Here is a 22,316-nt window from a genome sequence, read left to right as displayed (position 1 = left end):
AAAATAAATTTATATTTATCATTAAATAGAATCACTTGGGAAGCAGGGAAATTAAGTTAAATCTTAACTAAAGAGTTTACATTTTTTATTATACCAGTTACTGTGCCTACCTTTTAATTTTATCTCAACAAAAGCCTTAAGACTACAATTACTATTATCAATTGTAACCAATAGAGCTTTTTTTTTTAATTGCTAACTAACTATAGACAGGATACCATGGTAGGTGCTGTCATGTCTTCTCTAACTCCTCACCTTTGAAGATATCTTCTTTCTGCTTATTACCCAATCTTTATTCCCAGAACCAGTCCAAACTATATATAACAAGAAAGATTTTTAAAAGCCTGTGTTATAAAGTGAGATTTGCTATCAAATCACATTTGCTGTTGGCCTAACTTTGACACTGGTAACCATTCTCAGGGTTTGATTTCTCCTTTTTTTTACCAATACCTCAGTACTGCTTTGAATTGCTTTTACCAGTCTCTCACCAAAGAAGAAATACTGCACTAGAACCAGAAACCTTGCTACTTGTTGATCACCAGCCACAATCCCTGTATTACAATTCCAAATGTTTGACTAAAATATTACTTAAAATGCCTGACTGAAATGTTCTCTGACCCTCATGATCTTCAAAACCACACTCAACATCCTGGTAGAATTTCCACTGAGTGAGTCTAGTTCCAAATTAAGGTGCTCCTCCCTTCTCCTGCCCCTTCTGCCAGGCTAACTCATTCCATTAAAGTTAATAAGCAACATCCAGGCATGTACAAAATAATAAACACTTTAAGGTCAGATAAACAAGAAAGAGGCATCCATTGCTCTCAGAGAACACCGCCATCTTATAATGGACATAAACTAGTTAACAATTAACTTTCTGCTACAAAACTAAAAATAAACTATCTTAAGTAGAAACTGATGGAGTCAGACCATTTAACAAGGTTAAACCTCATGAGTTGGCACATGAACCAAGATTTTAAAGATGAGCAGTATTTTAATACAAAAAAGCAAGCTATTCATAATTGAAAAAAAAAAAAACCTGTAAACAACCAAGATATCCGTTAAGAGGTTAATTGATAAATAAACTATGATTTAGCTATACATGGAATATTACCGAGCAATATAGAGAAATGAGCTATTGAGACAAGCATGGATGAGTCTTAAATGCATATTGCTAAGTGACACAAATCAGTCTGAAAAGGCTATGTACTGTATGATTCCAATTATGCTACATTCTAGAAAGGGCAAATCTACAGTTAATAAAAAGGTGAGTGGTTGCCAGGCATCAGTGGGGAAGGGGTTGAATAGGTGAAGGAGATTTTTAGGGCAGGGAAACTATTTTGTATGATACTGTTTAACAGGGGATGCATGACATTATGCCTTTGTCAGAACCCATACAGCGCAAAGAGTGAATCTTAATGTATACAAAGTTTTAGAAAATTATTTAAGGCATTGGGGGATCCTAGAAAATAATTCAAACCATGACAAGAGAATCTAACTATATGACAAATATATGAAACAACCACAATGTTCAAGAAAGTGGGTGGGAAAAAAAGATACTGACTTAACTAATTCTGAAAATGAAGGAAGTCTATAAAACTAAAAGCAAAAGGAACTACACTCTACTAGTATAGCACTCTACTCTAGTTGATAGTCATTTCCCACAGGAGTATGGGTTAACAATTCTTATACTGTTATACATGTATACTAGAATTGAATAATTAATGAATGGAAGATGATGGGAGACAGGTTCCTCACTGTTAAGAGTGGGAGTTTACATATAAGTAAGGGGAGAAGGCTAGACTGATATATGTGATAATGGATTAGTTAGGAACATTAGCAGACCTAATCTTTATATATATACTAGAGGCCTGGTGCACGAAATTCGTGCTGGGGGGGAGGGGGAATGTCCCTCAGCCAGACCTGCACCCTCTCCAATCTGGGACATCCCTCTCACAATGTAGGACTGCTGGCTCCTAACCACACTCCTGCTTGCCTGCCTGCCTGATTGCCCCTAACCGCTTCTGCCTGCCAGCTTCATCAACCCCTAACCACTCCCCTGCCAGCCTGATTGACGCCTAACTGCTCCCCTGCTAGTCTGATCGCCCCCAACTGCCCTCCCCTGCCAGCCTGATCACCCCCAACTGCCCTCCCCTGCCAGCCTGATCGCCCCCAACTGCCCTCCCCTACCGGCCCAATCGCCCCCAACTGCCCTCCCCTGCTGGTCTGGTCACCCCCAACTGCCCTTCCCTGCAGGCCTTGTCACCCCCAACTGCCATCCCCTGCAGGTCTGGTCACCCCCAACTGCCCTCCCCTGCTGGCCTAATCTCATCCCCAACTGCCCTCCCCTGCCAGCCATCTTGTGGTGGCCATCTTGTGACAACATGAGGGTGGCCATCTTGTGATGACATCACGCAAAGGCATCACGCCCACCTAGGCTTTTATTATATAGGATATAGCTAGACAAAAATATTTGCAGATATATGAATATACCCAGGTTGGTATATACACATATTTTCTTACTCTGTCAGAGAAGAGGGCCTATGAAAAATGATATCCCTTTCAAAATGAATCTGGCAAGACGAGAAGTTAGCTGGGAAGCATGAGAAATCACCACTACAGAAAGAAAGAATCCTATATAATAAAAGGGTAATATGCAAATTGACCATCACTCCAACACAAAAAATGGCTGCCCCCATGTGGACACAAGATGGCCACCACAAGATGGCCAGCAGGGAAGGGCAGTTGTGGGAGATCAGGCCAGCAGGGTAGGGCAGTTGGGAGGGACCAGGCCTGCAAGAGAGGGAAGTTGGGGGCAACCAGGCCTGCAGGGGAGGGCAGTTAAGGGTGACTGGGCTGGCAGAGGAGGGAAGTTGGGGGCGACCAGGCCTGCAGGGGAGGGCAGTTGGGGGAGACCAGGCCTGCAGAGGAGGTCAATTAGGGGCAACCAGGTTAGCAGGGCATGGCAGTTGGGAGTGACAAGGCCTGCCAGGGAGGGCAGCTGGGGGCGACCAGGCCAGCATGGGAGGGCAGTTGGGGACGATCAGGAATCAGGCCTAAACGGGCAGTTGGACATCCCTCAAGGGGTCCCAGATTGGAGAGGGTGCAAGCTGGGGAGGGGTGTCCCTCAGCCCGGCCTGCACCCTCTCCAATCCGGGACCCCTCGGGGGATGTCCAACTGCCAGCTTAGCAGGGAGTAGGCCTAATGTGGCAGTCAGACATCCCTCTCACAAACCGGGACCGCTGGCTCCTAACCGCTCACCTGCCTACCTGTCTGATCGCCCCTAATTACTCTGCCTGCCAGCCTGATTCCCCTCACAGCTCTCCCCTGACAGCCTGATTCTCCTAACTGCTCTCCCCTACCGGCCTGATCGTCCTAACTGCTCTCCCCTGCCAGCCTAATCACCCTAACTGCTCTCCCCTGCTGGCCCAATCCCCCTAACTGCTCTCCCCTGCTGGCCTGATCCCCCTAACTGCTCTCCCCTGCCAGCCTGATCTCCCCTAACTGCCTCTGCCTCGGCCCTGCCACCGTGTCTTTGTACGGAAGGATGTGCAGAAAGTAGTCCAGATGTCTGATCTAATTAGCATATTACCGTTTTATTAGTATAGATGAAGAAAGAAAAATTTAATATCCTTTTCTCCCCATCCATCCAGATACCCCATCTTCAAATAAAACAATCTAATCAAAATCTTAGCATGAGAAGAAATCTGAAATATAGAAGAAAAAGTAGCAAAGGCCTAGAATAGTATGCCATCTTGAGTGAAATATTCATCCTATACAACAAATTGGGGGATTATGGGTATCTAGGGCAAGAGGAGGCAGGGTAGAAAACCCAAATTTTCCAAACATTGTGGCACACGCAATAGCAAAATTTCCACCTTTTGGGCAAACACTATTAATAAAAAAGTGTTGCCGAAACCGGTTTGGCTCAGTGGATAGAGCGTCGGCCTGCGGACTGAAGGGTCCCAGGTTCGATTCCGGTCAAGGGCATGTACCTTGGTTGCGGGCACATCCCCAGTGGGGGGTGTGCAGGAGGCAGCTGATCAATGTTTCTCTCTCATCGATGTTTCTAGCTCTCTATCCCTCTCCCTTCCTCTCTGTAAAATATCAATAAAATATATATTAAAAAAAAAAAAAAGATTCTCTCTCATCATTGATGTCTCTCTCTCTCTCCCTCTCCCTTCCTCTGTGAAATCAATAAAAATATATTTTTTTAAAAAAAATAAAAAATAAAAAAAAATAAAAAAAAAATAAAAAAGTGTTAACCTATTTACCCCTACAAAACTTCCACAAAATAAAAACTGACAAGTTACCCAGTATTTGAAATGACAATTGAGAATGTAATCACTCACTTCTAATAATTCTGAGACGACAGGAAGAACTTCTGGATTACAGATATCTATGGAGTCATCCCGGTATGTCTTCTTTTTATAACAGATATTACCCAAATGTAGTATTGCTGAGAGAAGAGAGAAAATCCTGCAAAAATAAGATTATAAATTACAACTTGCTTATGTGTATTCTCTAAGCTTATTTCAACCCAAAAATCATAATCATGCAAATTAACTAGTACAAATATGACATAGTCTTCAGAAAATAATATGGGAATAATTATAACTATAAAATTTATTGAGTGTTTACTATGTTAGTCACTGTGCAAAGTGCTTTACAAAACCTTAACTTCAGTATTATACCTACTACTTGTCAGAAAAGTTATCTGAAGGGGACGTCTTGCTATTATCTGAATCTGCTGTAGTGTTTCAAAAGTCCATTCCTTCCTAAATGCTTTTCATCCTGACTGGAATGCCCTTTCCCTACACAATCTATTTCAGATCTATTGAATAAGGATGTTTCATGCCTTGGAATCTGCATTTTTAACCATGTATCCTAGGTGATTTTCTCAATTAGTAGTTATCTATACTAATAATAGATGAATATGCAAATTGTCTGGGATGCCGTCACATAATGACCAACAGGCAGGCTGCGTCCTGCCCCCTGCTCAGGAAGCTTCGAGGCCCAGGCAGGTAGGATAGGATATGATAGGAGAGGATAAGAAAGGAGAGGGAGAGGAAGGCAGGCCTGCATGCAAACAGGCCGAGAGGAGAAACAGAAATACAGAAAGGGAATAAGAAAAAGACGCAGGAATTGAAAAGGAGAGGAAATGCGGGGCTGCACATGGGCCGGTGGCGATCATTGTGGGGTGGAGCAGCTGCGCCTGGCAAGGGGTGGGTCGCAGGCAGCGTGGAGCAGGGAGCCCCGCCCAGATGCAGGAAGAGGGCGGTGGCCCCTGGTGCAGGCCGTTGGGACGGAGGGGTAGACAGTCCAAGGCCTTCCGGGCAGAGGCACTCCTGCTTCACAGCAGCAGCGCCTGGGCCGCATGGGCCTCGGCCACCTTGCTGGGCTGGGTGCCCCGTGCTGGGAGGGGAGATGGAGCTTAGCTGGGGCAGAGTCGGACACTAAGGAGGGTACCACTTTCATCCCCGAAGGCTGGACCCCAAAGACAGGCCAGGGTTAGGTTGGTGGCGCGTTAAGTGTACTTTGTTGACTAGAAGTTGGGGTGTCCCCGGCAGGGAATGGGAGGAGGACAGTGGCAGGGAATCCAGGGAAGGGGTGGTGAAGGCCTGGCCGGGACTGGGCCCTGAGCTGGGGATTAATGCCCCCCGAACGGAAGCTTTAATATCAAAGTACACTCAGGCAGGCTGGAAGCAGGTCCCAGAGAAGAAACGGGAAGGTTTAAAAGAGAAACCAGTGAACATGGCGGGCGGGAGGGGGGGGGCTAGTAATAATAGGGAAGGAGGGAAGGAGGCAGGGTTCAGGCTCACAAGGGAAAGGCGAATGGGGGAGGAGGGTGGGAGGAGTAAGAAGGAGACAGACACAGGGAATGAAGGGAGAGAAGGGAGGAAGGAGGGAGGGAGAGGGGCCTCGGGAGTTTCAAAGGGAGGGAGGGAAAGAAAGCAGGAAAGAGAAGGATGCTAAACTGGGGTGAGGCCAGAAAAATAGTTAAATAAAAAGAAGAAACAGAATGTAAAAGTGAGGGGAGTTTAAAAGGAGGAGTTAGTACAGGGGTGGGCAAACTTTTTGACTCGAGGGCCACAATGGGTTCTTAAACTGGACCAGAGGGCCGGAACAAAAGCATGGATGGAGTGTTTGTGTGAACTAATATAAATTCAAAGTAAACATCATTACATAAAAGGGTACGGTCTTTTTTTTTTTTTATTTCAATAGTTTTATTCATTTCAAACATTTTAACACCAGCGTTGATGCTAATGTGCAGTGGTGCATGTTAACACAAATGCCCTGTAGCACGCATTTTTACAGGCGCAAGGGGGAGAAGCAAACGCAGCGCAAAATGCATTTGTTTTGCCGCTAACACATGCGGTTAGTGGCCACGGTAGCATTACTGATACCGCATCCGTATCAGCAAAAAAATGCAGCCGCAGCATGGCTAGTGTGGCATGTCCTCTGTTTGTCTTTTTCCCTGCTGCGCGTGTCCGCGGTGGGAAAAAAAACTGCAGTGGATACAAGCCCTAAAAGCTGAAAGTCTTTGTTGTTTTAACAAGTCATTGTGATGTACAGAATGTGGGAACAGGAAAAAATTGTGTTTGAGTAGAGCTCTTAATCTTACCTCAGAAAGGCTCTGATACTGTGCTCTCCAGGGGCGTGTCTCCCTACATCACCACGATAACGTGTCTACGCATTCCCAGGGTGATGTCGGGAGATGCGTTCGCGGATATTACGAGGAGCCTCTGGAAGATTGAGAGGTTGTTCCTTCTACTGAATGGGCGGATATAAATCCGCCCACTCAGAAGAAGGAGCTGCGGCCGTGTTTCCCCGACGTTGCCATGTTAACACTGCTGCTGGTGAAGGAGCGGAGGGGAGAGCAAAAGAACCCTACGCTCTTTCGGCTCCACGGGCCGGATAGAACAGCCGAACGGGCCGGATCTGGCCCGCGGGCCGTAGTTTGCCCACGGCTGAGTTAGTAAGAAAATTAAGTACAGGGTGATTTTTTTTAAATGTAGTCGGACATCCCCTGAGGGCCCCCAGACTGTGAAAGGGTGCAGGCTTGGCTGAGACGCTCCCCCTCCCTGTACATGAATTTCGTGCACTGGACCTCTAGTCTATATATAAAAGACTAAGTGACTGTTCGACTGTTCGATAGGTAGCTATGACGTGCACTGGCCACCAGAGGACGTTCAACGCACAGGGATGGAAACATGGAACAGACTGATGAATCTCAGAGGGAAGGGGGGAGGAGAGAGGGTGAGAAGAGATTAACTAAAGATCTTATATGCATACTAGAGGCCCAGTGCACGGATCATGCACTGGTGGTGTCCCTTGGCGTGGCCTGCGGGGATCAGGCTGAAATCGGCAGTGCAACATCCCCCGAGGGATCCCGGATTGCGAGAGGGCACAGGCCAGGCTGAGGGACCCCACAAGTGCATGAATCTGTGCACCGGGCCTCTAGCATTTAAGAAAGGCTTTCCTACATGTTATCACATGATCTCACTTATATGTGGAATCTAATTAACACATTAAACTGATGAACAAAAAAGATCCAGAGACACTGAAGCATGCAAAAGACTGACATATTTCAGAGGGGAGGGAGGCGGGGAGAGATTAACCAATGAACTTATATGTATACCAGAGGCCCGGTGCACAAAATTCATGCACTTGGGGGGGGGGGGCCCTCAGCCTGGCCTGCACCCTATCTCAGTCCGGGAGCCCTTGGGGGATGTCCAACTGACAGCTTAGGCCCGCTCCCCATGGACATCCTTAGCACTGCCGCGGAGGTGGGAGAGGATCCTGCCACTACCGCTGCACTCGCCAGCCCTGAGCTGAGCAGTGGCTTCTGGCTAGTGGTCAATGTGCATCATAGCGACCGGTCATTCCACCATTTGGTCAATTTGCATATTAGCCTTTTATGCCTGCGTGATTGGTCCAAAACTGGCTCTCCGACATCCCCCGAGGGGTCCTGGATTGCGAGAGGATGCAGGCCAGGCCAAGGGACCCCACCAGTACACAACTGAGGCCAGGGAGAGACACGAGAGGTTGGCCAGCCAGGGAGAAACTGTGGGCGGGCTCCAGGGCATGTTCAGTCCATCTTACTCAGTCCCAATCACTGGACCCCAGCAGCAAGCTAACCTAATGATCAGAGCGTCTGTCCCCCGGTGGTCAGTTCACGTGCTCCTGATGGTCAGTGCACATAATAGCAAGTGGTTGAGCGGCCTTAGCATATTACGCTTTGATTGTTTGAACAGACAACCGGGCACTTAGCATATTAGGCTTTTATTATATAGGATTATATAGGATATGCATAGCCCATTGACAGATAATAGTGCAGGGAAAGGCCCAGGAAGGTGACTGGAACAAGGTAGAGGGGCCCAATAGGGGCTGAAAGGGACATCTGTAATATTTTCAACAATAAAGATAATTATTTTTTTTTAAAAAAAGGCTTTCCTACATCATATGATGGTAGCCTTGATAAATGTTTTTTTAAAACAACCTGAAGCCATTCGGGAATATTATCTAGTATCAGGCCCCAACTGTGAAACATTTATATCTGGACCCTCTCTTTTGTCTTCCCTCCCACCCCCCAGTCTTTGAGAAACACATGCAACTAATACAGTCAGCAACTAATCCCTCCACTTGTGCTCTCCATCCCATGAACTCCAGTTTACTGGGATACATTATTATACTTTTTTCCTCTCTCTCACCTAAACCTACAAGAATTTTTAATCAAAATAATCTCATGTTCACTTCTCTCTTACTTTAAAAAACCCATCTTAGATTCCACATCTTCTTTCTCCCCTTCACAAACAAGCATCCAAATAAGGATTGACTTATAAAATCCTTATCTTTACTTTGTCATCCCTATTTACCATCATATTCTGGCATCTAAAATGTCTCATAGAGGTTACCAAGGACTTCCATGTAACTAAGAAAAGCATATTATTCCTTAGGCATTTAACACAAGTGAACATCTAAAACTGAACATCTAAGATAAAGCCATTCCTGAAAATCCAGATATATACATATATTTGTGCCTTGACCACTTTATTCTTTAGGATAAATTGGTCCTTACTTATGAAATTTACACTATGTGTTTTCCTAAAATTAGGAAGTATTCTAAATAAACAAAGATACTTCTTTAGGGACCTACAGCTATATTTAGAGGTCCTGAGTCAACATCTAATTTATAGGTCTAATTTCTTAAATAATTAAAAATGTTTAATTACTCAAACAAACGACAAGTCAATTATAAAGGATTAAGTCATAAAATTAGGCTGGGTTAAATTAAAGAGGAAATTTAATATCAACTGAAATATTATAAAAATAAACGGAAGTCAAAAGATATACAAACATTAATTCCTGAGCCATTTTTTAAAAATATTTTTTATTGACTTTAGAGGGAAGAACCGAAAAGGATAGAGAGATAGAAACATCAATGAAAGAGAAACATCCATCGGCTGCCTCCTGCACACCCCCTATTGGGGATTGAGCCCGAAACCCCGAAACCTAGGCATGTGCCCCAACCAGGAATCGAACTGTGACCTCCAGGTTCATGGGCCAACGCTCAACCACCCGCTCAACCACCAAGCCACAAGAGCCAGGCCTGAGCCATTTTTAAAATACTGTTTCTGCAGTAGTTTCTATGGTTCATAATTATACTGTTTCAGAACTTTGGGTTCAAAAATCAGCACATTAATATTTCCTCACGCACAAATATGTAATGCATAGACTCCAGGAATAAGAAATATCATATAAGTAAATCAATATACTATAATTCAATATAAAAAAGATTAATAAATATAAATAAGAATCCCTGTTCTCAAAAAGCTTATAATCTTCCATTAGGGGATAACAATAACCATACTATAAGGCAGGATACCTAAAAATACAGAAGCAGAAACAATGTACAGTTAAAGAAAATTTCATTAAAAAGGTTTGGCTCAGTGGATAGATCGTCAGACAGCATACTGAAGCATTTCAGATTCTATTCCGGTCAAGGGCACATGCCTGGGTTGCGGGCTCATCCCCAGTAGGGGGGCGTGCAAGAGACAGCCAATCAATGATTCTCTCTCATCATTGATGTTCCTATCTCTCTCTCCCTCTCCCCTCCTCACTGAAATCAATAAAAAAAATTTTTAAACAATAGTTATAGCCCTGGCCAGAGTGGTTCAGTTGGTTGGGCGTCATCCCATGTACCAAAAGATTGCCGGTTCAATTCCCAGTCAGGGCACATGCCTGGTTGCTGCTTGATCCCAGGTAGGGAGCATGCAGGAGGCAACGAATCAATGTTATATTCTCACATTGATGTTTCTCTCTCTCTCTCTCTCTCTCTCTCTCTCTCTCTTCCACTCTTTCCTCTCTCTCTAAAAATCAATAAACTTTTTAAAAAAATAGTAATGTTACAATTTTTTTCTGGTGAGAGTCAAGGTTATTTGTGTCTTTAATTTTAAATAGTTTGTTTTATGTTACCAATAACTTACTTCATCTTTATCTCAACCTTTTACATTTTATTTTATTTATATTTAGTACAATAAACAAAATGTTTAGTAAAATAGTACATACATAAATTTAAAGAGTAAATTTATGGAAAATTATTTTTTACTGATAGGTATGTGAGCTTTAGTAAGATTAGAGATCAGTGATATAGAAAATAAGAAGCTATAAAAATAGTGTTATAAAGCAACAGTGTTTACATAAGGTTCATGAAGAGGCTTCAGGGACATCAGAAACTCTTGCAATTATATGCAAATGTTTATAAATATAAGTTGTATAAGAAGAAGCTCCTGCTTTCAACTGATTCTCAAAGTATCTCAAAGAATTTTTAACAAAAAAGCAATTCAAAACAAGTCTTTTAGAAAAATAAATTTTCTAAGAAGGAAGAGGCACTAAATCAGGACTATAATAAAAGTGTCTAAAAGGACCAAGAAAGAGGAATTTTTAAACACACATCATAATTTGTCCTCTATTGAAGGTATAAAAACACAATAAATAAACTCACTGTCTTTGTGTCTTGGGAAGAAATCCTACCATTTCCATGGCCAGTTGTAAGCGTTCAAAGTCATGCTTCAAATCCTCCCCCTCCACTGTGAAGCAATCCTGTTTATTTAAAAAAAAAAAAAAAAAAAAAAGAGGGGGAAATAAAAATTACCCGTTGAAAACTAACATAAGCCACTCAGAAATATAGTAATTTTAGATAAGTACACCTATGCATAAAAATTAGAGCTGATAAAATACTCAGACACAGTCAAATTCATTAGACCTCTAATCTTATGCAAACTAAACACATAGTACTTATCAAAATACCATAAAGTTACATTTTTTTCTCCCTTTCACAATCACCAAGGCAAGACTCTCAAAAGTAACTTATGATAGCAATTTTTATTTTGAGTGGTTCTGAAGAGTTTTAGAGACCCAAAGCATTCAGAAGAGCTCAATTACACAAACAAGTGCAAATTATTCAACAAATACTTAACAAATGCCTACTCATAGGCAAGTCACTGAACTAGATCCTGGGACACAAAAATAAATTTTAGAAGACCCAATAATTTAGTTGAAACGTGGAGCATAGATTTCTACGATACAAAAATGTTCAGGTTATATTTAGATATAATATAAATAGCTCCAAATAAAATAATATAAATATGGTAATCAATTAGCAAAAGAAACCAGTATATACTACCAGATAAAAAAAATATTACTTTTTCAGAGTAACCCTTCTCTTTCAGTTCCCCCCAAAACATTAACACTGTACACTTAAGTCTTTTTTTTAAGTTATTTTGCTATGTTTCTTTGATTCGTTTTTTAAATGTGTTTATTGATTTCAGAGAGAGAGAAAGGGAGAGGGACAGAGAGAAACGTCAATCATGCCTCCTGCATGCCCCCTACTGGGGTTCGAGCCCACAACCTGGGCAAGTGCCCTAACCAGGAATCTAACCTGCGACCTCTAATTGCATGGGGCAAATGAGCCACACCAGGCAGGGCTGTACAGTTAAGTCTATAAATCCCTTTATTGTATGTTCTCAGAGTCCATTACATTCACCTCCTTGCACGTATTTACTTTTGTAATGCCTATCCGAAGGAATGTTGTATCAAACACTCAGTAAATTGTTATCTGCTGTATTCACTTCATTATTTCCAGCATCAAGTCAGGGCAAAGAAGAAAGTGGGTAATTATTGAAATAAATATATAATCACTGAATTATTAAATAAGTACTGAATTGAATGCAACACTCCTTTTAGAGAAATGAAGTGTCATTTATTTTTTTAAGTATCAAGCATCTATCATGTATAATCTGCTTCAGACACTATAAGAATGAGTTAATGAATACATCTAGATATAGTTTTAAATTCACTTCAGTAAGAATTCTTTCTGAGAATCCATGCATTTTCTGCCTATAACATTTTTGGTAAGCAATTTTAAGATACATTTAAGACAATGTCCTACTCACTAAAAAATTTTAACACATTTTTACCTATAATAAAACTTTTTAAGGAGAAAACCAAGATGGCGGCATAGGTAAACACCTAAACTGCTGCCTCGCACAACAATTTCAAAACAACTAAAAGACAGAACGGACACCATCCAGAACCACAGGAAAGCAGGCTGAGTGAAAATTCTACAACTAGAAGGAAGGAGAAAAGCTCACAGAGAATTGGAGGTACGGCAAAGGGGCTTTGTGCGCGCAGAGAGGAAGGGTGGCTGAGAGCTTGGCTGACTTCCTCTGGCGGAAGGGGGAAGGAAGCCTCGGACCGCGAGCTGGGAAAGGCAGAAGTCTGAAGGCGCACACGGGCCAGTGCGCACATTTGTGGCTGCGGAGGTAGCCATAGGCTTTCCCTAGTGAAAGGGAGTCAGAGGATCCTGACTGAGCCCCAGTTCTGACTGCAGTGAACCCCGGTTCCAGGCGAGCCCCTGGGGACCCACGCTCTTGTGGGGGGAGTCTGGACTCTCAGGCGGAGACTCGAGCTGGGGAAGGCGGAGGACTGAAAGCGCACATGCGCGCAGGGGCGGGGCTGACAGGAAGCCAAGACTGAGACTCCACCCCATCCAAGCTGAGCACAGAGGCTATTGCAATTTGGCAAGTCTAATCCTATAAGGCTGTCTCCAGCACCGGGTTTCTCCCAGCATAGACACAGCTGATCCTTACAGCCAACTGGCCCGGAGGTCAATTCTTCCCAGTGATACCAACAACAATAAAGACTTAATTACAACAAGGCTGTACACACAGTCCACAAAGGGGTGCACCAAGAGTGTCCACCTCAGGTTAACTGGGGAAGCAGACCCACTGGGCCATATTGGAAACCTAGCACAAATATCTACCTTACCAACTCAGGGATTCAGTGAAAATGCGGGGTCAAAGAATCAGATCACAAACGAAAGAAATGGAGGAAAACAAACGACTGGATATAGAATTCAAAACCACCGTTATAAGACTTTTTAAGAATATCCTAGAAAAGGCCGATAAATATAACGAGACCCTCGAAGATATGAAAAAGGACCAACTAGAAATTAAACATACACTGACTGAAATAAAAAATATTATACAGAGACCCAGAAACAGAATAGAGGAACACAAGAATCAAGTCAAAGAATTGAAATACAAAGAAGCAAAAAACACTCAACCGAAAAAGCAAAAAGCAAAAAAAAAAATCCAAAAAGTTGAAGATAATGTAAGAAGACTCTGGGACAACTTCAAGCGTACCAACATCAGAATTATGGGGGTGCCAGAAGAAGAGAGAGAGCAAGATACTGAAAACCTATTTGAAGAAATAATGACCGAAAACTTCCCCCACCTGGTGAAAGAAATAGACTTACAAGTCCAGGAAGCGCACAGAACCCCAAACAAAAGGAATCCAAAGAGGACCACACCAAGACACATCATAATTAAAATGCCAAGAGCAAAAGACAAAGAGAGAATATTAAAAGCAGCAAGAGAAAAACAGTTAATTACCTATAAGGGAGCACCCATACGACTGTCAGCTGACTTCTCAACAGAAACTATGCAGGCCAGACGGGAGTGGCAAGAAATTTTCAATGTGATGAATAGCAAGAACCTACAACCAAGATTACTCTACCCAGCAAAGCTATCATTCAGAATTGAAGGGCAGATAAAGAGCTTCACAGATAAGAAAAAGCTGAAGGAGTTCATCACCACCAAACCAGTACTATATGAAATGCTGAAAGGTATTCTTAAAGAAGAGGAAGAAGAAAAAAGTAAAGAGAAAAAATTATGAACAACAAATACATATCTATCAACAAGCCAACCTAAAAATCAAGTGAATTAAAAACCTGAGGAGCAGAATAATCTGGTGAATATAATAGAATCAGGGGCATAGAAAGGGAGTGGGCTGATAATTCTCAGGGGGAAAGGGGTATGGGGGGGTTCATGAAGAGAATGGACAAAAATCATACACCTATGGATGAGGACAGTGGGGGGGAGGTAAGGGCAGAAGGTGGGGTGGGAAAGGGGTGGAGGGGAGCTATGGGGGGAAAAAGGAGAAATAATTGTAATAATCTGAATAAAGATTTATTTAAAAAAAAAAAAAAAAAAAAAACCTTTTTAAAATGCTCTTGCTTCTTTCCTCCAAGACCACAAAAATCTCATTTATTTTATGATTTAATAAACATTTCTCTATAACCAATAAGGGGCATGAGGGGTTCTGTGCTTCCACTTGAGTAAACTCAATGATATAGCAATCCTATCTAATATAAGAGCAATATGCAAATTAACCATCACTCCATTACACCCACAAGCCATGCCCACCAGCCAATCAGGAGCAAGTATGCAAATTAACCCAACCAAGATGGCTGCAGCCACGGAGAGAGCAGGAGGGAGGCTTGGGTTTCCCCAGCAATGGAGGAAGCCAAGCTTTCCGCACACCCTGGCCAGCCCAGGCCTCCACTCCAGGTTATAAAGTTTCAATTATAGAAGACAAATAAATCCCAACAAAAATGGCAGCAGCCACGAAGCTGGAAAGAGCAGGAGGCTAGGGTTGCCCCTGGGGATGGAGGAAACCAAGCTTCTGCAGCCCTGGCCTGCCTTGGCCTCCACTTAAGGCTACAAAGTTTCAATTATAGAAAATAAATAAATCCCAACAGAAATGGCTGCCGCCACGGAGCAAGCAGAAGGCTTGGCTTCACTCCAGGCTACTAAGTTTCAATTGTAGAAGATAAATAAATCCCAGATACAAGGGCCTCCGCTGTGGCCTGCCTGCAAACCACCACAGGCCCCTTGCCCAGGCCACCCCACACCCCAAGGGAACCTCCACCCTGATCCAGGACACCCTTCAGGGCAAACTAGCTGGCCCCCACCCGTGCACCAGGCCTCTATCCTATCTAATAAAAGAGTGATATGCAGATTGACCATCACTCCAACACACAAGATGGCTGCCCCCATGTGGTCAAAGATCCTGCCCCCATGTAGACACAAGATGGCCAGCAGGGGAGGGCAGTTGGGAGGGACCAGGCCTGCAAGGGAGGGTAGTTGTGGGCGATCAGGCCAGCAGGGGAGGGCAGTTGGGAGGGACCAGGCCTGCAAGGTAGGGCAGTTGGGGGCGATCAAGTCTGCAGGGAGGGCAGTTGGGGGCGATCAAGCTGGCAGAAGAGGGAAGTTGGGGGTGACTGGGCCTGCAGGGAAGGGCAGTTGGGGGGGACCCAGGCCTGCAGGGGAGAGCAGTTGGGGGGGACCAGGCCTGCAGGGGAGGGCAGTTGGGGGGGACCAGGCCTGCAGGGGAGGGCAGTTAGGGGTGACCAGGCCTGCAGGGGAGGGCAGTTAGGGGCAAACAGGCTGGCAGGGGAGTGGTTAAGGGGTGATCAGGCTGGCAGGCAGAAGCGGTTAGGGGCAATCAGGAAGGCAGGCAGGCGAGCAGTTGGGAGCCAGCAGTCCTGGATTGTGAGAGGGATGTCCGACTGCCGTTTAGGCCCGATCCCGGTGGGACATCCCTCGAGGGGTCCCAGATTGGAGAGGGTGCAGGCTGGGCTGAGGGACACCCACCCCTCCCCCGTGCACGAATTTCATGCACCGGGCCTCTAGTGATTCTCATAATTGATAGTGTTCTTGTCTGTTCCCAAAGGAATAGTACAATGTATATATAATACTGAGAAAGTACACTGAAAGAAGCACTAAAATATAAATACATTTATTTTCTGTTATCCAGAATCAACTTTGTTATTACAAAGTTGTCTCAGTGAACACCAAAATCACAATTTTTTAAAACGTGCACTTAACTGTTTTTCTGATGACAAAGATATTAGAAAAACTAAGAATGGACTAATCTACCAGATCAGAAATATCCTTATCTTAATTTAGGTTCCTATGGAAGTAGACCTTGAGATCAAGATTCAGTACAAGTAGTAGGGGGATGGAAAAGTAAAATAGGAAAGGCAATGTAGCCTGAATAGGGTACAATATTAAAGTAGTTACCACAGAGGGTAACTGGAGTTTAATCCCAAAGTAATCTCTGAGAAACAGTATAAAAGTACAGAGGTGAAGGAGCTGGAACATTTATAGACCCATCTCCCAATCAGTCATAGTTGAAAACTTCTGGAGAGAAGGGGAGAAGAGTTGTGAATTAATTCGTAGGCCTAAAGAGCACAAAAACTGGGTCCTGGGGAAAGCCTTCAGGCACCAAAATACAAAGCTGTTGGAGGTCATTGAGAGAACAATGATCTGGTAAGATTCAAAAAATAAGGCAGGGAACTAACCCACAACCATTACAACCCTTTCCATTGAAAGAAGATAACTAATTCCTCAGTCCAACTCAGCTCAAGCTCTAGTCTTACTTGATAACATGCTAGTGCACACTCCCCACAAACATACCAAATGGTTCTTCTATGATATCAGCCTTTTTTCCAACCCTATCTCATTTACAAGTGCCCACAATAAGTGCGGCATATAGTAGGCATTTAATATGAGTAAGAGGGAAAATGAATGGTATAGTCAAATTGGACATTTTTCTCTATGCTGTCTTTATTTTTTAGAATGGTATTTGGAAAATCATGCTTTTTTATAACTACAGTTGATAGTGCAGGACACAAGTCATAATAACTGATTTTGAGAGTTAGTAAAGATACTGGAGTTCATTTACGGGGGTGGGGTGGGGGGGGGGAAAGGAAGGAGACGGGGGGGAGAGAAGAGAGAGAGAGAGAGAGAGAGAGAGAGAGAGAGAGAGAGAGAGAGAGAGAGAATGAGAACATAGACCGACTGGAATCCCAGTTACACTATTAACTTCCTTCACCACCATGGGGGAAGTCCCTTAAATTCTGAGTCCCCATTGCTTCTCAGGCGAAAGGTAATCATACTAACTTACAGCCAGGGGTTTTGTAATGATCAAATATAATATGGATGTTAAAGTGGTTTTTAAATGGAAAAATGTATGCAAAAAACAATGTACAGCCCTAACCAGTTTGGCTCAGTGGATAGAGCGTTGGCCTGCGGACTCAAGGGTCCCAGGTTCGATTCCAGTCAAGGGCATGTACCTTGATTGTGGGTACATACCCAGTAGGGAGTGTGCAGGGGGCAGCTGATGAATGTTTCTCTCTCATCGATGTTTCTAACTCTCTATCCCTCTCCCTTCCTCTCTGTAAAAAAATCAATGAAATATATTAACAAAAAGAAAAAAACAATGTACAGCATGAAGAGACCTTATATTGGACTGCCACAGGATAAGGAGTAAAGCCAAAAAGGATAAATTTGAGGGAATTACAACAAACTTATAAACTGTCAGACAAGGAATGGCAGTAAGAGTCTTTATGCTGTAGAAACATGTAAAATAGAAAGAAATGAAAACATTACAGATTTAAAAGATCCTACCCACACTGCATCAGGATCTACCTATATACTGCAGCAGGTCTACCTCATAGAAAAATAGGCTGCCAGGTATTATACAGATGTTTGGATTCCTATAAAGGTAGTAGTAACGACCATGGTGTGCACTTGTTCTCAACAGTAAAATCTTAATTCCTCTGCAGCATGGTAGACATGACAGTATTCTGAGAATTATTATGGTAATTCTCATTAAAATTCTGCCTCATACTTGGACCCTAAAATCATTCAAAGATTGGCTCTGAAAAATAAGAAGTTATCCAAAACTAGCTTTATGGTAAAACTATTTGAATAGATTATTACTGTTTAAAGAAGGGAAATTAGCATTTACTAATTGTCTTCTACATATGGGAGTTACGATGAGAGAGTCACTTCACATATATAATCTCACTAAATCCTCAAAACACAAAAAGATAATTATGGGTATGTATATATAACTGTATGTACATTTATAGGGAAGAAAACAGACTCAGAGGTTAAATAACTTGCCTATATGACATGGGCAGCCAAACCGAAATCTATCCAGTACTAAATATTGTGCTTTCCCATGTAACAGTAGTTGCTTGAGCTTATTTAATAGGATAATCCTTAAAAGAAATTAAATCACCATTTAATAGATAACACCAGGTTCTCTGTTAAAAGCAATTTTTTCAATATAGTTTCCCTTGAGATCACTTATACAATTCCATAACATGTATGGTAAGTAATATAGAATTGGCAGAACAGTCCTTACCAATTCTCTCTTTCTATAATTCTAGTTATATAAGTTCGTTTTTTTAAATATATTTTTATTGATTTCAGAGAGGAAGGGAGAAAGAGAAAGAGATAGAAACATCAAAGATGAGAGAGAATCATTGATTGGCTGCCTCCTGCACACCCCCTACTGGGGATCAAGCCTGCAACCCAGGCATGTGCCCTTGACTGGAATCAAACCCAGGACCTTTGGTCCCCAGGCCAACACTCTATCCACTGAGCAAAACCAGCTAGGACTATATAAGTTCTAATAACAGAGAGGAAAACAAAGGTTACATAGCGCCAAAATATACTATGAGGAGGAGCTAAGAGGAAAAAACAAAAGATCCTTAGACTGACTGACTGCTTTCATTAATTTTACTTATGAAAAAAACCAACAACAGAAAATATAATTAAAGTTCAAACTATTACAGACTTGAAAACAAGAAGCAGGATGGTGGTGATGAAAGTAATGTTAAGGAAAAAAAAAATGGTGGTGGAATAGACGGATGTGTCCCAAGCTGTCCTGTGCCAGATCAAAATGGGTTGCTTTTTAGAGAGCCCCTCTGTTAGCAGCTCTAAGGACCCCCTTCCATATTCACGGATCGCGCCAGCCCCAATAGCCACGGATTCTTCTAGGTGCAGACTTCCCCCAGTCCTACAGCTCCAGCAGTGCGCGCGGTTCTCTGTCCTGCCAGGACCAGAGACCTCACCTTATCCCAGGCGAAATCTGACCCCTCCGGGTGGAGTGTAGAGCTCCTCTGAATCCGGGTGTTTGCGCCAATTTGGGCTGCTTGGACACAAAGGGGATAAAGGACTGCGCAGACTTGAGCGCAGGCCCTGAGTTCGCACACTTGTGATTTCCTATTTAAATCCTTGCTTCTGATTACTAAGCCCAATACATAGGATCACCCAGCTGGGGACACCCTAGGAGACTGCAGGGGAAAGTTGTTTTTCTGGAACTTGGGGATCAGAGCGGGGAGTGACCATCAGAGAACCAGGTCTGGGGCAGCCCACTCCCACAAACCAGTATTGAGTGCCACAGGGAAAGCAGGATCTAAGCACAGGCTAGAGAACCTATAGACCTGGAGGTCAATCCAGAAACACTGCCACCCAGAAGTTGAATCACAAATTGACTCTTGTGTAAACACAAATAAAGGAATACAAGAAAATAAGACCCATTGCCTGCTTAAAAATCAGGACTAGCTTACAACACAGAGGAGCAGTGGAACGAATGGAACTGCAATGCTGTCCTGACTGGAAAACAGGCGTGCCAAACAGAACATTAGAGGAAGTGAATGACCTTCACTACCGCACTTTATTTTTTTTTTTCATCTTTTACTTAAGAAACTAATTTTTTTTCTTTTTTCCTCACTTGATTTTACCTTTTTAATTATTACATTTGTATTTTCAATCAGTATTATTACTACTATTATTACTATTTTACCTTTTTGTAAAAAAAGGGTCATTTTATTTTCTCTTTATTTGACTTTGAGATTAGTGTTCTACATTTTATATTCATCTTTCCTTTAGCATCATTTTATTCTATCTCAACTCTACCTTTATGCCATCACTTTCTTCCTAACTTTTCCCCGTTTGTTGTCCTGTTTCTCTTACCCTTTTTCTGCTTTAGATTTTCCCTATTCTTTATTTTTACCCCGTTAAAATTTCACCCTCGCCCTAGCCGGTTTGGCTTGGTGGATAGAGCATCGGCCTGCAGACTGAAGGGTCCCAGGGTCAATTCCGGTCAAGGGCATGTACCTTGGTTGCGGGCACATCCCCAGTAAGGGGCGTGCAGGAGGAAGCTGATCGATGTTTCTCTCTCATCGATGTTTCTAACTCTCTATCCTTCTCCCTTCCTCTCTGTAAAAAAATCAATAAAATATATTTTTTTTAAAAAAAATTTCACCCTACTTATATATCTAATTTCCAATCCCCTACTCCAAGTCCATACACACCTCTCTCTTCTCTGTCTTCACAATCCAAAAAATTGTTTTTCTCTCTCTCCTTTTTGTTGTTGTTTGCTTGAATGTTGATTATATCGATTTTTTATGCTTGTTTGTGATATTGTTTTACTTATTCTTTTTTTTGCTTTATTTGTTTGTTTGTATTTCTTTGTTCCTTCTGTTTTCCCTCGCCTTGCTTGATATTAGTTGTTGTTTCTAGTTTGTATTCATCTCCAGGTACTTCTTGCTGGCATTTATTGGGATTAGTGGCTGTTCTATTGAAATTTTCTCCCTTTATATATAGTTTGTTCCCCTTTTCTTTCTTATTCTCTTTCTTTTCTCTCTTACTTTGTTTTTCCTTTTCCCAATTTCATTTTTTGCACCCCATTTTTTTTCTCTCTCTTCTTCTTTCACTCCTATCCTCTAATTTGCCTTTCTCTGGTGGTCACCTTTATTGGAGGTCATTAATATCGTGACTACATTTCTGTTCAGTGCCTTGTGTGTTGTACCTGATTGTGTTGTATTTTGTGCCTTTAAATCAACGGAGGAGAGAGAGAAATACATAACCAGACACCTGGAGAAGAGAGACCATGGGGAGACAAAGAAACAGACCACATATAAAAGAAAAGCAGGCATCACCAGAAAAGGAAGTAAACGAAATGGAGGCAAGCAACCTGTCAGAGAATTCAGAGAAATGGTCATAAGATGGATGAAAAATATGGAACACAAATTCAACAATATGAGTAAGATTCAAGAGGAAATAAAGAACAACCAAAAACACATCAAAAATGACATTGCTGCTGTAAAAAAACTCAATAGAAAGCATCAAGAATAGACTAGAAGAAGCAGAGGACCGCATCAGTGAGCTAGAAGACAAGGTAGGAAAAAAAACCCAAGTAGAGCAGCTTCTAGAAAAAAATATTAAAAGGCAGGAGGAGAGCCTAAGGGAACTTTGGGACAACACGAAACAAAACAACATCTGCATAATAGGGGTTCCAGAAGGAAAGAAAGCTGAGCAAGAAATAGAAAACCTGTTTGAAGAAATAATGACAGAAAAGTTCCCTGATATAGGGAAGAAAAAACCCACACAAATCCAAGAAGATCACAGAGTTCCAAGAAGATCACAGAGTACCAAGCAAAATGAATCCCAAAAGACCGAAGCCAAGGCACATTATAATTAAACTGGCAAACACCAACAACAAAGTAAGAATCTTAAAAGCAGCAAGAGAGAGACAGAAAGTTACCTACAAAAGAACCCCCATCAGACGAGCAACTGATTTCTCAACAGAAACTCATCAGGCCAGAAGGGAATGGAATGAAATATACAAAGTCATGCAAAGGAAGGGTCTGAATCCAAGAATACTGTACCCAGCAGGCTATCAATCAAAATTGAAGGTGAAATCAGGAGCTTCACAGATGAAAAAGGACTAAGGGAATTTATTACCAGCAATGCAAAAAATGCTAAAGAGTCTGCTGTAAAAAAAGAAATAGGAAGCGAAGAAGGAACACAGGGGAAAAGAATAAAAATGGAGAGAGAAATCAAGATGGCGGCATAGGTTAGCACCTAAACTGCTGCCTCGCTCAACAAATTCAAAACTACCACTAAAAGACAGAACGGACATCATCCAGAACCACAGGAAGGCTGGCTAAGTGGAAATTCTACAACTAGAAGGAAAGAGAAAAGCTAACGGAGAATCATAGGAGCGGCAAAGGGCTGAGGTACGGAGACACATGCGCAGAGAGGAAGGGCGGTTGAGTGCCTGACTTTCTCTGGCGGGAGGGGGAAGGAAGCCCCCGACTGCACTGAACCCC

At 42.6% G+C, this 22,316-nt stretch overlaps 1 protein-coding gene across 12 annotated transcripts in view; it reads right to left on the bottom strand.

Annotated features, from left to right (window-relative positions):
- Nucleotides 1-22,316, bottom strand: part of MYO9A (myosin IXA) — a 388,202-nt gene that overhangs the window by 241,130 nt on the left and 124,756 nt on the right. For all 12 annotated transcript variants that reach the window (XM_080656867.1, XM_080656874.1, XM_080656871.1 and 9 more), the window contains 2 exons: nt 11,004-11,101; nt 4,348-4,474 (listed from right to left, as the gene is read on the bottom strand). In XM_080656867.1, the coding sequence (XP_080512993.1) occupies nt 4,348-4,474; nt 11,004-11,101 (225 nt within the window). The remainder of the gene's footprint in view (nt 1-4,347; nt 4,475-11,003; nt 11,102-22,316) is intronic.

The sequence above is a fragment of the Plecotus auritus genome (assembly GCF_963455305.1).
Source record: "Plecotus auritus genome assembly, chromosome: 1".
Lineage (NCBI taxonomy): Eukaryota > Metazoa > Chordata > Mammalia > Chiroptera > Vespertilionidae > Plecotus > Plecotus auritus.
The sequence above is the reverse complement of the archived record's forward strand: the minus strand, read 5'-3'. Positions and strand labels throughout refer to the sequence as shown.